Here is a 15,217-nt window from a genome sequence, read left to right as displayed (position 1 = left end):
GAGTCATTTGCTGCTCAGGCCACAGCAATAATGGAGGTGGCATGCAGAGAAGTCAGCACAGCTATGGCTCCTGGCCAGGCTGCCACTCGAAGGAGAGGACGTGTGGCGGTGGGAAGGCCCCCAGGGAGGTTGACAGGGCGGGGCCTACACCCGACAAGACCAGGCTCAGGCCAGGTGTTCAATAAGCACCCCTCCAACGCGCCTGGGACCTGACACGAAAGCCGATTCTGGGCAAGAAGCAGGTAAGACCCCTACTCTCAGAAGTGCGGCACTCCCAGAGCAGCCAGAGTGGGGAAGGGGGGACGGACGTGAAGGGCTCTGTGCCACCTCACCAGCTCCCGAAAGCCACCCTGGAAGCTGCAGGGCCAGGCCCAGGCTCACCTTGCAGATGGTTGCCACGCAGATGTTGCCCAGATTCAGGGGGTCAATGGCTTCCAGTTTCATCCCCTCCTCAAACCAACCACCTTCCGTGTAGACAGCTCGAACCTTAAAGGAACGGGGCAGCTGGGGAAACTGGGTGGCCCAGGTGGCGGGGGGGGGGGGGTGGCTGGCCTCATCTGCCACAGGCCTGGGAAGGAAACGGGGAGGGAAAGGAACACCCCGGGGTCGTGAGGCCTGGAATGGGCCTGTGGCCAAGAGGAGAAGTGCCCGAGGGCTGCGCCTCACCTTCTTGAACAGGTAAGGAACAGCATCACAGTAGATTTTCCGGAAGGTGGGATGGTGGGCCATGTCGCTGCGCCTCTCTTTTGGGGAGATGGCAGAGGGAGCAAGGGAGAGAAGGGAGTTGCAGGCTGCTTACAGGGCCAGCTCCCTCCCCTCCCCAGAAATGTGGGTGCTGCCCCGCATGTGTTCTAATCTGTATCTCGGCACCCCGTGCCCCCCACCTAGACCAGAAGACAGAACACGTCAGGAGCTCTCTGTAGGAACTACTGAACCCATAAGATCCAGATGCTTCCCACATCATGTAACCTCCAGGTTCCAATCGGTTTAAAACCCTTACAAACTGAGCGACCTTGGTCAAATCATGCAACCGCTCTGGACCTTGGTACGACCATGCACATGCTGGAGGTGGTCACCCCCACCACACGGTGGTGGTGTGGGGTGCAGAGGTGCTCCCGCCCCGGCCCCGGCCCCGACAGCAGACCTGACAGCTTGATGCCGTGGCCGACTCGCCGTGACCAGCCCACTGGGTGGATCAGGGGGCTCCACATGTGGCACCAGAAGTCATCATCACTGTCGCCGTCCTCATAGAGGAGCCGAAGGCGACCCCCGATTACTGTGTCCACCACGGCCATGCGGGTCCGGGACACCTGGGCCTTGTCCACCACCTCCAGCCGCATGCCTTGTCGGAAGGGGTACTTCATGCTCTCCACCATCTGCAACATCAAAGCACAGGCCTGCTGTGGTCCTGGGGCTCCCCCCACCCTCCCTGTGTCATCTCTTACTGCACCCAGCCCTGAGTCAGGGAACGGGCGGATGAGCCCTCCCATCCCACCAGGTTCGACCCTGGCCCCCACTTCCCCAGGATGATGTGGAAGGACAGCACTCAGGTTACAAGGTGGGCACCAAAATACCAGTCACTCAGTATGATGGGAAGTACAAATAGCCCTTGCAGACGAAGGAAACAGGTGCCCCAGAGGGCTCAAGTGACTTGCCTATGCTCACCCAGATTCACTGGTGCCAGAGCTGGACCTTGAAACTGGTCCCAGTGTCCAGCCTTGTGCGCTTTCCCACGCCCCTCCACCTCCCAGCTGATGGCACATACAGCTCTCATGTCCAGAGAGCTGAGGCCCCCGGTGCCTCCGTATGTCTAATTACAGCTGTGAACCCACTGGGCTGCAACTCGGAACGGTTATCCACTGACCCAGCAAGGGACAGTGACCAAGATGCCCATAAGCTGTTCTAGAGAGCCCTGATGGCAGGCCACGGATGAGGGGTAGGAGAGTTTTTCAGGTCACTGTGACTTCAGTGCTGTCCTGCCTGGGGTAGGGAAATGGAAACAGTGAGCTCTGTAGGGCTTTCACAGCCAGGGAAAACCAGCCCCAGCCTAGGGGACCAAGGTGGGGACTAAGCCATGCTATTTTTTTCTTTTAAGATTTCATTTGTCAGGGGCGCCTGGGTGGCTCAGTCTTTGGGCACCTGCCTTCGGCTCAGGTCATGATCCCAGGGTCCTGGGATCAAGCCCCGCATCGGGCTCCCCACCCTGTGGGGAGTCTGCTTCTCCCTCTCCCACTCCCCCTGCTTGTGTTCCCTCTCTCTCTGTCTCTCTCTCTGTCATATAAATAAATAAGATCTTTAAAAGAATTTTTTTTATTTGTCAGAGAGAGCACGCATGATCTGAGCCAAAGGCAGACACTTAACAGACTGAGCCATCCAGGCGTCCCTAAGCCATGCTATTTCAAAGCCCACCAGGAGGGGGAGCATCTCCAAGGTCACAAAGCAGCAACCAGACAAAGCTGTTAAGAGTCCTACACCACAGACGCGTCAGACATCAGCTCAAGGCCTGGAATCAAGTCCAAACCGACTGCCTGATTGGCCCATTTAGGAGAGAGACACAGGGTGAGGCCTGGATTGGGGTCCCTCTGCGCTACCTTCCTCTCCTAGCCTTTCCTAACACACTCCTTTCTTTGAAGCCCACCCAGGGCAGCCCGCAGCCCACAGCCCACCACCACTTTCACGGCCTCTTTGTTCAGTCACGCCCAGAACCTGAGCTCCGTAGGGGTAGAAGCCAGGTTTGGGAGGATTCATCTTGATCGTCTCAGTTCCAAGCACAGAACTAGGCACAGAGTTAGTGCTCAGTTAACGTTTTTTCTCCTTGACAAACACATAGTAGACACCTGACCTTGGCCGGTGGGTCATTCATTCAAAACATTTTACTCAGCACTTACCACATTGTAGGCATCAAAGGAACCAGACTGGATTTGGATTAGAGCTTCCTTCACAAACCCACCCCCTTTTACCTTCCCTACCCCCAATCCTCAGAGGCAGCTGCTTTTGTATCTGCTGCAGGACTGGGTACATGACAGTGAGTCACTGTGTGCTTGCTGACTGGTTCACATGGAACCAGAATCAAGCTCTTTTTTTTTTTTTTTAAAGTAGGCTCCATGCCTAGCGTGGAGGCCAACGTGGGGCTTGAACTCATGACCCTGAGATCAACAGTTGGATGCTTAACCAACAGGGCCCCCCGGAATCAAGCTCATTTTAATTTAAGCAGAGGAGAGGCCGGCTTGATAACGCCAGTGGCTGCCCCAGCCACAATCAGCTACCTCATCTTCAGACAAGTGCCAGGGGAGGAGTGAACGCTTGTTTTCAACTGCTCAATCTGTCCACTGTGCAAGGCATTATGAGAAGAGGAGAAAGAGCTTACAGTTTTGTTGGAAAGAGAGTATGGGGCCGCCTGGGTGGCTCAGTCGTTGGGCGTCTGCCTTCGGCTCAGGTCATGATCCCAGGGTCCTGGGATTGGGCCCGCATCGGGCTCCCTGCTCAGCAGTGAGTCTGCCCTCCCTCTCCCCACTGCTCATGCTCTCTCTCACTATCACTCTCTCTCTAATAAATGAAATCTTAAAAAAAAAAAAAAAGAGTATGAAAAGATAAATTAGCAAAATACAGAGAAATAAAGAGTAAACGGACAGTACCCAGCAAGTTCAACTAAAGCAAAAATCATTTCTACTTTAGGGAAAAAAGCCAGGGAAAGCTTCCTTGAGGTGCTGGAACCATTCCTTGCCATAGGCCCACTCTCCACCAGCTAAGACTCACGGTGGCAACCTCTTCACCAGGCGTCTGGTGCCTTGGATGAGATGGCCCCAGCTTCTATTCCATCCTTACTTTCCGAAACTCTTGGCTTCCAGACCACCCAAACCCTACCCATCAAGGTAGAATTCAAATGCCATTTTCTCCATGAGGCCTTCCTTGATAGCTGCTCCTCTTCAGGCCACAGGGCCAGTTCAACCATGTACCACACAGCACCCTCTCTGTGTCCCCTGCCCGCTGCTGTGCCGCTTACGGAGGCAACGTGGGAACCACACGTGTGCGCATCCGGGTCCGGAGACCTCAGAACGCTGTCCAGGCCCCTATGTGAGCGAGCCCACAACAGAGGGTCTGGTGTACAGAGGTGGGAGAAACGAAGTCTTCACTATGTATCCTTGTGTTCTCTTTGAATTTTTAACCACGTGTGTGATTTTTTAAGTTAAGGAGCTAAATTTTACAAAATTAAAATTAAAAGCCACAGAGATGATTCGGAGACACACCCCTGGTTCAGAACCCAGTCTATTTTATATTCCTGTGCTTGACTTCGTTTCCTCTGCCAGACTGGAGGGTCCTGAATACAGGGTCTGTATTCCCACAGTTCCTTGTACACAAGTACTTAATAAAATCTATGGGACGAATGCTCCTGAAAAATGCTATGAGCAAAGGTAACGCTCTGGAGGAGCAAACAGGAGACAAAGCAACGTGATCAGCATGGCAGGATCAGAGTCTGGGTTGGGTGGGGGAGGCCGACACTAGGCTGAGAAGGCGGAGAGCAACCAACATCCTTCCTGGAGAAACGTGAAGCTGCTAGAGACTGGCAAGCAAGGGAGTCTTTGAGAAAATACTCCAGTGAGTAGCATGGACAGAGAAAATGGAAGAGGGGCAGGAAGGAGATCAGTTAGGAGACCCAAAGGGCTCAGTGCCAGACCTTGATATGGAAATCCACGGGAAGTGTCCTGGAGCCCACCAACCGTTTCATGAGGTACCCCTTCCAGTCGGTGAACTTGGCATGGATGGCTGTGGAGACACAGCGGAATCCTGGTTACACAGACTGACAACGCTCCCGCCAACAGGGGGCGCCAGAGCAACTTATTTCTGCCTCTTCGGGGCCGCCATCACATCTAATAAAACCCGCTGTACAACTTGGATCTGCCACGGGGCTTCTGAGACCAGAGGGGACAGGAAGCAGGCTGGCAAGTGGGTTCTGCTCTGGGCTAACCTAAGACAAAGGGTGCCCCTTCTACCAAGGGCTCTGCACGAACCACAACAGGGAATGTTCTCATCAACTCACTCCGTGGGGGCACCAGAATCTTGCTGTTGATGGCACACCAGCCAATGGGGTGGACGTCCACTGTCCCCAGGTTGCACCAGAAGTCATGGCTGGCGTCATTTTCAAAGCCTTCGTACCGAAGCAGCACCCGGTACCCTGAAAGAAGGAGGGCACCGGTGAGGGAGGGTGGGATGGGGAAAGGTATATTCTCAGGCCTTCCTTCTTCTTGAGCCTAAACCTGACTCCTCTTCCAAGAACTCCTTCTGGGCAAGTGGGGTCCCTGTTGTCCTCAACAGTCACAGCCAAAACAAACCCACGCCGCGTACTTGGAAAGCTGTGTGGCACAGCAGGGAGAATTAATTTTCTGCAGCCTGATCATTCCTGGAAAAAAACCTTAAAAAGGGGACTTTACAAACTTGTCATGCTTTGTGGCCTCTTCGAAGCCAGGGAAGGTAGGAGAATCCCAAGAAGGGACTGGCAGAGCTCCCGGGGGTGGGCTTTTTTGTTTTACGAAGCCAATTTCTGTGCGCGATACTGCCCACCCGTGCGGAGAGGTCCTCTGAACCTGGACCCTGCCTTGGCCAGAGGACTACCCACCTGCGGCCTGGATGACAGAGGCGATCCAGTACACCCGGCTGGGGAGCACGGCGTCGCTGTTGAGCACCTCCACCTTCATCCCCTTCATCACATCCTCCCACTGGTCATAGAGTGGGACCTGTGTGGGCATGAGAGCATTCAGGGGGACAGTGAGCTGCCCGATTGGACAGGGGAGAGTGGCTGGCCTCATGAGCCCTGGCGTCCTTCTCTGCACCTCAGTGCACATCACTCGCTGCATGTGGCCAGCCAGGCATGGGACTAGGGATGAAGAGAGGAGCAAGACGAGTCCACAGTCCCCAAAGAGCTGAGGCAGGACAGTGGGGGTGGGGGGACGGGACGGGAGGGCGGTGCAACAGCCAGACATCCAGAGTCAGTCAGCCCCGAGTGCTGATCTTACAGGACCCCAGCTCCTCACTCCATCATCCAGCGACTACACCTCACACCGCCTAGTGCTCGCCACGTGCCAGGGACTGTCCTCGGCACAAATACCACCTCTTTCAATCGTCACTCAAGCCTGGGCAGTAGTAGTCTCTCAGCCATCACCATGCCGGCTCTCACATACTACTTCTGGTACATTCTTTCTCCACTTCTCCAACCGGCCTTCTCTTCAGATGCTCTCCAACAGCAGCGTACCCTTCCTGCTTGGCTTCCCTATAGCTAATCCTCACTTTGCACCAACAGCACCTTGATTCTCCTTTGGAGAAACTCACCCTTTTTTTCATTCTCATCCTGGCTTAAGCTCATCGGGGTATCCCATTCCATCTCTCTGGCCAGAGAAGAACCGAGAAATGGTTATGCTACCCAGCCACACCAGGGCCAGCGTGGCAGAGCCTATGGAATTAGGTATGCTGAATGCAAGCTCGATGTAACTCCCCTGCAGTGAAAACTCAGGGCAAAAGAGCTTCCCACTAGGAAAGGTGTGCGCCTTCAACAGCAATGCGGAGAAGAGTCAAACTTCCCAACTTTCCTCCGTCCACGGCGCTCTCCAGAGTTCAGCAGCTACTAGGATGGGACTCTGGTCAGAGGGCTCCAAGAGTAAAGAGGCCTCCTCTCCTCCACTTCCTGGCTTGAAAGACCAAACAGGAGCACCACTCTAGGCGGCTCCCTGGCCCCCAGACAACTGGCAGCATCTCTGCCCGTCCTTCCACTCCAGGCCCAGCCCCCCAGGACCTCACTCTTCTGTGCTTCTCTGTGCAGAAGTGGGCTCCAGGAGGATCCCCATCTGCCTCCCAGGGACCAGGGGGCCCAGAGCAGTTCAGAACAAGCTTTCAGGGGGAAAACATGGAACAATGGGGAAGACAGAAGAGGATTTCTATAAAAAAGAAAGAAAGAAAAAGGATTTCTAGCACAAAGTTCCATTACATAAATAAGCAGAGTGAGAATGACCTCAGAGGGATGCACGGTGCTAGAAGGCCTCGATGAGGCTTTGTGGGAGGATGCTGAAGAAAGGTGGACAGAAAGGTAAACCGGAGCGAGTGGCAAAGCTGGCCTGCGCCCACCCAGACCTCCCCACTGTTCTCTCCGGGGTGCCAATGCCCAGCCTGGAACGCTTGGGAGGCTGGTGGGTGAGAGCGGTGGCATGCGCCCCGGTTCCCAGCTCTCCCTCCCCTCATCTCCAGGGCACTCACGTGCTTAAAACAGCTGACGGGAGCAGCTTTGTAACTGTGATCCTTCAGGAACTTCCCCCAGTCGAAACCCAGGACCAGCGCTGCAGAGCAGAAAGAGGAAGAGCTGAAAGTCAGCAGCCCTGCTAGGAACCTGGCCCCCAGGAGCCTGTAGAAGCAGGTCCTTCCCCACCCGGGAAGCCCCATACCTGCCCCATCAGTGGCCATCAGAACAGGGCTGGACCTTATCCAAAGGGTGACAGACTCTCAGGAGTGGAGGAAACATTCAAGGGGAGTGTCTGATCTTTCTTCCCCGAGAAGAGAAGGAAATCCAAAGACCTTTGGGCTTAAATTCCTTAGACCTCCCCCAACCTCTCATTGGCCGCAGCTTATCTGAATGGGTGGGAAGGGTGCACACCTAGGCCCCTCCAACCCTCATGCCTGTGGAGTTCAACTGCAGTCAGAAACTCAGACCACCTAAAGCAGAGTTGCTTAATGCTTGTAGGTTTAGAAACTGCTATACACACTCAGAGAGAAAGGTTCCTTTCCTTATCCCACGACCCCTTTCCAAACCAGAGAGGGGTCTTCACTGTCCAAGGGAAACAGAAACCAAAGGGCCAAAAGCAATACAAGAGAAAAGAAGCTAATTCTTGGCTTCTGAATTATCAGGAGTAGGGGTCCTGGCACTTTAGGAATGACTAAAGGGATTTTCTGGGGTAATTTCCACACTACCTACTGATGGGGAAGACGCAATCCACAGTGAGCTTGGGCCAGGGCACTCTCTAGCTGCCCCATCTTTCCCATTCCTGGCTCCTAGGCAGGGCCACCCCAGAATGGGCACCCCACTCCCACCGATCCCCAGCAGCTTCCTGAGCACCAGTGCCCTGCTGTCTTACCGTCTTGCCCTGTTGGCGTCCCATCTGCTAGCTGTCCTGTCCCTTGCGAGTGGAGGAAGGCTCCGATTTTGGCAGACCAGGCTGCCTTGTGCAGGACTTTGGCTTTCTTGGTCGGCGGCTTTCCCTGGAGGGAGGAGAACATGTGTGTTACCCAATGGCTGAGAACAGGACTCTCGAGTTGGACTGCCTAGGTTCAAACCCTGGGATTCATCCAGTTACATAACCCCTCCAGTTTCTTCATTTGTAAATCAGGTGGATAACAATAACAATCTTAACTCAGAGGGGGGTGGCAAGGATGAGAGTTACTGTATTATGCCGGCACTCAGTAAGTGCTTAGCTTTTGTTCAACAAGGGAGGACAGGGTCAGAGGAGCTACAGGGCAGGGAGGGACGCTTATTCTATCTTTTCTATCTTTTAAGCCTTGGCTTCCTCCAGGAACTTTTCCCTCATGGCTTCAACTCAGCCATCTCCTTCCTCCAGTGCTCCTACAGACTTATTGCAGAGAGTGGGCTTCAGAAAGGTCCATGAACTGAGTCAGGAGGCAGTATTTTGTACACATACATGAATGTTCTGGAGCAGGTCCGTGGCTTTCATCAGGTGCTCCACAGGGGCATCCCCAAAGGTGAAAGGCCACTAATCTGGTCTATAATTTGTAACTTAAGCACTGCTCAGAAAGACCCAGAGAATTTATTTTTATTTTTATTTTTAAAGAGGGAGGGAGAGACAGGGGGAGAATAAGGGTGGGGGAGGGGACAGAGGGAGAGGGAGAATCTTTTTTTTTTTTTTGAGAGAGAGAATCTTAAGTATGACTCCATGCTCAGCGCGAAGCCTGACACAGTCCATCCACGACCCTGAGGATCAACATCTGAGTCCAAATCCAGAGTCAGATGCTTAACTGACTGAGCCACCCAGGCGCCGCCCCTCTCCCCCCTACCAGATAATTTATTTAAAAATATCAGTGAAGTAAAAATGTGAGTTTAAATCCCACAGACACCTGGGGTCAAATCCTGGCTCTTCAATTTCATTTGTATACCTCTGAGTAAGTTACTAAAAATATTTGAGCCTTTAAAATAGGAATTTAGGGGCGCCTGGGTGGCTCGGTCGTTAAGCAACTGCCTTCGGCTCAGATCCCATGGTCTTGGGATCCAGCCCCACAATGGGCTCCCTACTTGGTGGGAAGCCTGCTTCTCCCTCTCCCACTCCCTCTGCTTCGGTGCTCCCTCTCTCTGTGTCTCTGTCAAATAAAAAAAATCTTTAAAAAAATTTAAAAAAATAAAATAAAATAGGAATTTAAGGGGTACCTGGCTAGTGCAGTCAGTAGAGCATGCAACTCTTGATCTTGGGGTTTTAAGTTCAAGCCCCATGTTTGGTGTAGAAATTACTTTAAAAAAAATCTTAAATAAAATAGAAATTTAAAAAAATTCATTTTTAAGAGATCACTGGTTGGACTCAGTCCAAACACTTAGCAAGTACTCCCAAATTGTAGCTATTAACAATACTATTATTAGGGCGCCTGGGTGGCTCAGTTGGTTAAGCGACTGCCTTCGGCTCAGGTCATGATCCTGGAGTCCCTGGATCGAGTCCGCATCGGGCTCCCTGCTCAGCAAGGAGGCTGCTTCTCCCTCTAACCCTCCCCCCTCCCATCTACTCTCTCTCTCTCTCATTCTCGCTCTCTCAACTAAGTAAATAAATCTTTAAAAAAAAAAACAACTATTATTAGCTGAGGAGAGATTTTTCTGTGCCCTGACTAAAATCTGCATAAGGGAAACAATTATCTCACAAAAGTGAGAGAGAAATTGTATGAAGTACCAAGCAGAAACCTGGCATACTGGGACTTTCAATAAATGTCAGAGCAGTGGGTCTCAAGCTCTGCTATGCATTACAGTCACCTGTGAGGGGACACGTCTTTATTTTTATTTTTTTTAAGATTTTATTTATTTGACAGAGAGAGACACAGCAAGAGAGGGAACACAAGCAGGGGGAGTGGGAGAGGGAGAAGCAGGCTTCCCGCGGAGCAGGGAGCCCGATGCGGGGCTCGATTCCAGGACCCTGGGATCATGACCTGGGCTGAAGGCAGAGGCTTAGCGACTGAGCCACCCAGGCGCCCCGACGTGTCTTTTTTAAAGTCTCTATGTCCAGGGGGTACCTGGCTGGCTCAGTCGGTGGAGTATATGTGCCTTTTTTTTTTTTTTAAGACTATTTACTTGAGAGAGAGCGAGCATGAGGGGCTCCCACTGAGCAGGGAATGTGACTCGGGGCTAGATCCCCAGGACCCTGGGATCATGACCTGAGCTGAAGGCAGATACTTAACCAGCTGAGCCACCCAGGCGCCCTGAGTGGGTGACTCTTGATCTCAGAGTTATCAATTCGAGCCCCACGTTGGGTGTAGAGATTACTTAAAAATAAATAGATAATAATAAATAAAGGCCCTGTGTCCAGGCCACACTCCATCCCAGTTAAATCAGAACCTAGGGAGTAAGACCAAGCACTGATATTTTATTTTATTATTTTTTAAAAGTTCATATTTTTGGTTTTGTTTGGTTTGGTTTTTGGGTAATCTCTACACCCAACGTGGGGCTCGAACTCATAGCCTAAGATCAAGTCTCACCAAGAGTCACTATTTCAAACTCTCCAGGTGATCCCAACGTGCAGGCGAGTTTGAGAACCAGTGTTGTGGATGGTGGCCATAGTTACTAGGAAACCACAAAGCCAGGCACCTGAGATTACAGTCCAGTCCCAGTTCTGCTGCTCTTCGAACAGAACTACCTAAGGTAAGTCATTCTTCCTCTGGACCTCAGCACACTTCTCAACTAATGTGTGGGTTAGACAACACATCTCTTTAAGAATCCTTCCATTTACAGGGGTGCCTGGGTGGCTCAGTCCATTGAGTGTCCTACTCTTGATATTGGCTCAGGTCATGATCTCAGGGTTCTGAGACTGAGCCCTGAGTCGGGCTCTGGGCTGGGTGTGGAGCCTGCTTAAGATTCTCTCTCTCCCTCTCCACCTCTGCCCCCCTACCCCCGACTGCTCTCTCTCAAAAAAAAAAAAAAAGTAGTAAGACTTTCTAGGTGGCTGTCTATGACATGGAGTCAGAGACAAGGCATCAACTTCCTAAACCCATTGTGGTTGGTGAAACATATGCCTATCTCCTAGCTTCCTTTCAGAACATTTATAAAAGTACTGGGGGGCAAAGACCAAGGGCATCAGACTCCCCAAAGGCTCTCGTTTAAAACATACTAAACACGTCAGACTATGCAGGGGGTGAAGGTGGGGAATGAGGGCAGCTCTAGAAATCTGTCATTTATCAAGCTCCATAAATGGATTCCTCTCCCCTCTAAATTTTAGAGAATAGCAAGAAACTTAAAATCTCAGAACGCCACAAGCAAGCTCCTCCCAAGCCCTCTTGGCCCCTTGCCATCAGCCAATTGGTTGCTCCTGTCTCGACTCCCAGGACCCCAGGAAGGGTCTTCCAAGTGACTGCCTCTCACCTGTAATCTGGCCAAGATACTGGCTTTCTTGGAGTTGGAGGAGTAGCTCCTGGAACAGGAAACGCTGCAGAATCTCTTAGTCTTGGAGAAGAAGGCTTCCCTTGTACCCACGATACCACACATCTCACAGACAGCTGGGAAGAGAACTTAGCACGTGACCCACCTAATACGATCACCCCAAATCAAACAAAATGATGGGCCCTTCAAAATCTGGAACGGTGCATTAACTAGGTGAGTCCCAGCCCCCTGTAAGACTGACGGGACTGGAACAGGAGCAGGTTTGTGTACAACTGAATCCGTTTTGTCCAAGATAAGCTGCCTGGCATCCCCTGGCTATATGTCAACAGTGGAGCTAAAGAAAATCCACAGGGCAACAGCTAAGTGTTGGAAAGTCTGTAAAGAGGAAAACGAGAAGAAAAAAAGTGTCTATACCAACCTAACTTCTGCAGATTTTCTCCTCATCTATAAAGAGACTGAACTAGATCAGTGTTTCCATCCTGACATCATATTAGAATCACCCGTGGAGCTTAAAAAATAGCCAAGCCTGAGCTTCTAATTAACTGGTCTGTGGTGGGACATAGGCATCTGTAGTCTGTTAAAAGCTCCCAGGTGATCCTAATGCACAGCCACGACAGAGGACCCCTGGACTCAACGGTCTCCGATGGTTCTAGTTCCAATGTTCTAAGATTCTAAGAGAATGGATGGAAGAAGACAGAGGGGAGAAAGATTAAGAAAAGGGAGGGGAGGGAGGAAGAGAAGACAGGTAGATGGAAAGGAAGAGTCGAGTGGCAGAGTATTTGCAGGCACTAAGGAATAGGAGTGTCCTCATATAAATCTAGCCCGTCTCTCTTCAAAGGCAGTCCACACACTGGGGGCCCTGACACAGGGATCCAGCAGCTGTCCAAGCAGCACAGCTCGGAAATTAACTGGCTTCCAGATGCTCTACGGGGACTCTCATCAGTAACCCTCTCCCCAGGAAGTCCCTTTATTCTGTATTTTCCACCCCAGCCTCACATCCAACCCACAAGCTATTTCTTGTCCTTTCCCGGATAGTAGATCAGAACATTTTAGGTGTCCTTCTCAACATCCAGGCTTAAAAATCAACCGGCTATTCACACAAATGTAAAAGCAGCACCATATTAATGACTGGCATCTAATGTGTGCCAAATAAGTATTAGTCGTATGAAAGACCAAAGGAAATTGCAGTTTGAAATCAGACTGCAGCAGAGGCAATGCCCCTTGGGGCTACTTGGGGTACTTCTGTCTCTTTCACAGGCCCTTAGACATTAGATCAAACAGCTTTTACACCTGGACAGCTCCGCCCACATGGCCTATATCCCCCTCTTCCTTCATAATCTCCTGAAACCTCCCCGTCTTCAGGGGACACTCTGAAAGCACCTGGCTCAGAACCACTGCCATCCAAGGAGCGGGGAGTCCCAGGGCTGAGCAAATGCAGGGGGGAGGTGGGCAGCTCCCCTGCTTCCCGATCCTCATTTTCTGCTTCACTTGACTCCTCCAGATAGGAGCTGCTCTCGCTGCCCGCACTGCTGTTATAGCTCCGGAAACTGTCATAGCCACCGAAGAGCTCCAAGTCGTCCTCCTCCTCCTCTTCCTCTTCCATAGGTTCTGAAGATGGAGTCTCCTAGTGGAAGGATGACACGTACCAGGCAGGAGGAATCAGGTCTGCCTTAGTGTATGGGGAAGAAGGATGCAGGTCTGCTATCAGCTTCCTTTCCAGTTCTTGGTCAACACCTTTGGGCCAAGTGGCAGGCAGAATCAAATACCCCTTTTGCAAACACCAGGATCATTACTCTTGTTTATACAATTCTTAACTGCAACTCATCAGAACAGCTTAACAAGACAGAAAATATGTATTAGGAATTCACCAAGCTCCTCCTGTGGATTTGTAAATGATGACATTTCAACATGATTCACATAGAATACAATGATGTGAAAATACTCTTAAGTTATCTCATGAAGACTTTCTGGGGAAGATGTAAATTAGAAAATCATTCTTCTCCCTTCAGCATATGTACACCAAAACAATCTCAATTCAGAAACAATTTCAGCCACAGAAAAGTTAATTTGGGACACAGACTGCCCTGAGGAGTGTTTGGGAAACAGATGACACACTAGTTAGAGCATAGTGGTATGTACCATAGCTCTGACTCAGCTTCAGTCCTAACTAGCTGTGGGTCTTTGGGCAAGTCATTTAACCCCTCTGGGCCTCAACTTTCTCACCTATGAAATAAGAAAAGTTGTTAGCTCACAGGATGTGAAATGTAAATGAGATACTGTGTATCAATCCCTGCACTTAGTAGAAAAGGTCCTAGACCAGGGCTCAAATACCATCTCTACTGCTGACTAGCTAGCTGTATGATCTGCAGCAAGTCAATCTCTCCGTGCATCAGTTCCCACATCTTTGGGATACCACCTCTTTCAGAAGCTTTGAGGGAGAAGTAAGGATTAATACAGATATAGCACTCAAAACAGTAACATACGTAGCAAGTGTTTGATACATGTTGGCAATTACTATTGGTTAAAAGCATGGGCTTTCAAACCAGATTTGCCTGGGTTTGAATCCTCGCTCTACCACTTAACTGCGATTTTGTGCAAGATACTGAACCTTGCTGCTCTGTTTCTTCATCAGTACAATGGAGATAATAGCAAGCCTTCTTTAGATGACTAGAATGAAGACTGACATATGTAAAGCCTAGCTCTGTTTCCAGCAGTTAGTGACAGCTCTAAAAGCGCGGGCTATTATTCTCCATTTCCCTTATATTTTTGAGCTACTCCATTTTATGTTTACAACTACACAAGCAAATGTAGTAGAAAAGAGACCGAATTTAAATACAAGGTGACCAGAAGCCAAATGACTCAAGGATGAGTGGGTGACAGGCTGTAGGAGAGTGGGGAAAGTTCTGGAGCCTGCAAGACTAAGTGCCCATCTCCTTCACTTTACAGCTGTGTGGCCTTCCTGGCGAGTCACCACCTGTCTGAAAGCCTCAGCTACTTTAACCATAACAACGAAACAGTGACGCAGGATTGTTGTGAGTAAACTGGGCGACAATGCACGTGAACGCTCCAGACACGTAGTTTTATGAAACTTTAATCTCCCTCACGTCCCACCAGGATGTCACTGGCCTCTTAATCCCCAAAGAAACGACCACGAGAGAGGGAGGACAAAGAAGATGCAAGAGCTCTCAGATCCTGAACCCAGGTCCCTTTCCAGGGAGCCCAGGGAGGCTGTTCCGCCCTGAACTACTCGCCGGACGTCGGCCCCAGCAGGCTAGGGCAAAAGGCAACGCCAATCGCCTCTGGCCCTGCTCAGCCTAACTACCTCAGTTTATCCATCCTTCCACTCTCCACCCTCCAGGCGTCGCTAAAAGGCCTAAAGAACGGTCCCGCGTGCGACGTTCTCGGGGTTCCCTTCCCCATTCACGATAAATTCTCTCCCTCTCACCTCGACGCCCCGAGTCTTCTCCATGAGACCTAACACCGTTTCTTCAACCGTCACCAGGTGCAGGAAGCCATATTGGCCTCGCGGCTCTTCCTGAGCGCAGTCATTGGCCGCTTCCCAGAGCTGCGGGCCAATCACGCTGCAGGAAGGAGGAA

At 51.1% G+C, this 15,217-nt stretch overlaps 1 protein-coding gene and 1 long non-coding RNA gene across 3 annotated transcripts in view; one reads left to right on the top strand and one right to left on the bottom strand.

Annotated features, from left to right (window-relative positions):
* The window catches only part of LOC145721388 (uncharacterized), a 185,703-nt gene extending 182,099 nt beyond the window's left edge, over positions 1-3,604 (top strand). Inside the window, exon 3 of the long non-coding RNA XR_014145061.1 lies at positions 3,383-3,604. This is a non-coding gene — a long non-coding RNA (uncharacterized LOC145721388). The remainder of the gene's footprint in view (positions 1-3,382) is intronic.
* The window catches only part of L3MBTL2 (L3MBTL histone methyl-lysine binding protein 2), a 20,804-nt gene extending 5,587 nt beyond the window's left edge, over positions 1-15,217 (bottom strand). For both annotated transcript variants that reach the window (XR_014145060.1, XM_006729921.3), the window contains exons 1-11: positions 15,066-15,217; positions 13,001-13,244; positions 11,603-11,736; positions 8,115-8,238; positions 7,243-7,322; positions 5,615-5,732; positions 5,039-5,173; positions 4,676-4,764; positions 1,145-1,376; positions 667-743; positions 382-486 (exon numbers count right to left, since the gene is read on the bottom strand). Coding sequence is in view for 1 of the 2 variants with exons in the window: in XM_006729921.3 (XP_006729984.1) it covers positions 382-486; positions 667-743; positions 1,145-1,376; positions 4,676-4,764; positions 5,039-5,173; positions 5,615-5,732; positions 7,243-7,322; positions 8,115-8,238; positions 11,603-11,736; positions 13,001-13,244; positions 15,066-15,089 (1,362 nt within the window). In the remaining variant the exon portion in view is untranslated. The remainder of the gene's footprint in view (positions 1-381; positions 487-666; positions 744-1,144; positions 1,377-4,675; positions 4,765-5,038; positions 5,174-5,614; positions 5,733-7,242; positions 7,323-8,114; positions 8,239-11,602; positions 11,737-13,000; positions 13,245-15,065) is intronic.

The sequence above is a fragment of the Leptonychotes weddellii genome, chromosome 5 (assembly GCF_054177405.1).
Source record: "Leptonychotes weddellii isolate Sample4059 chromosome 5, ASM5417740v2, whole genome shotgun sequence".
In the NCBI taxonomy this organism is placed as follows: Eukaryota; Metazoa; Chordata; class Mammalia; order Carnivora; family Phocidae; genus Leptonychotes; species Leptonychotes weddellii.
Note: the sequence above shows the minus strand (reverse complement) of the source record. Positions and strands in the feature narration are given on the sequence as shown.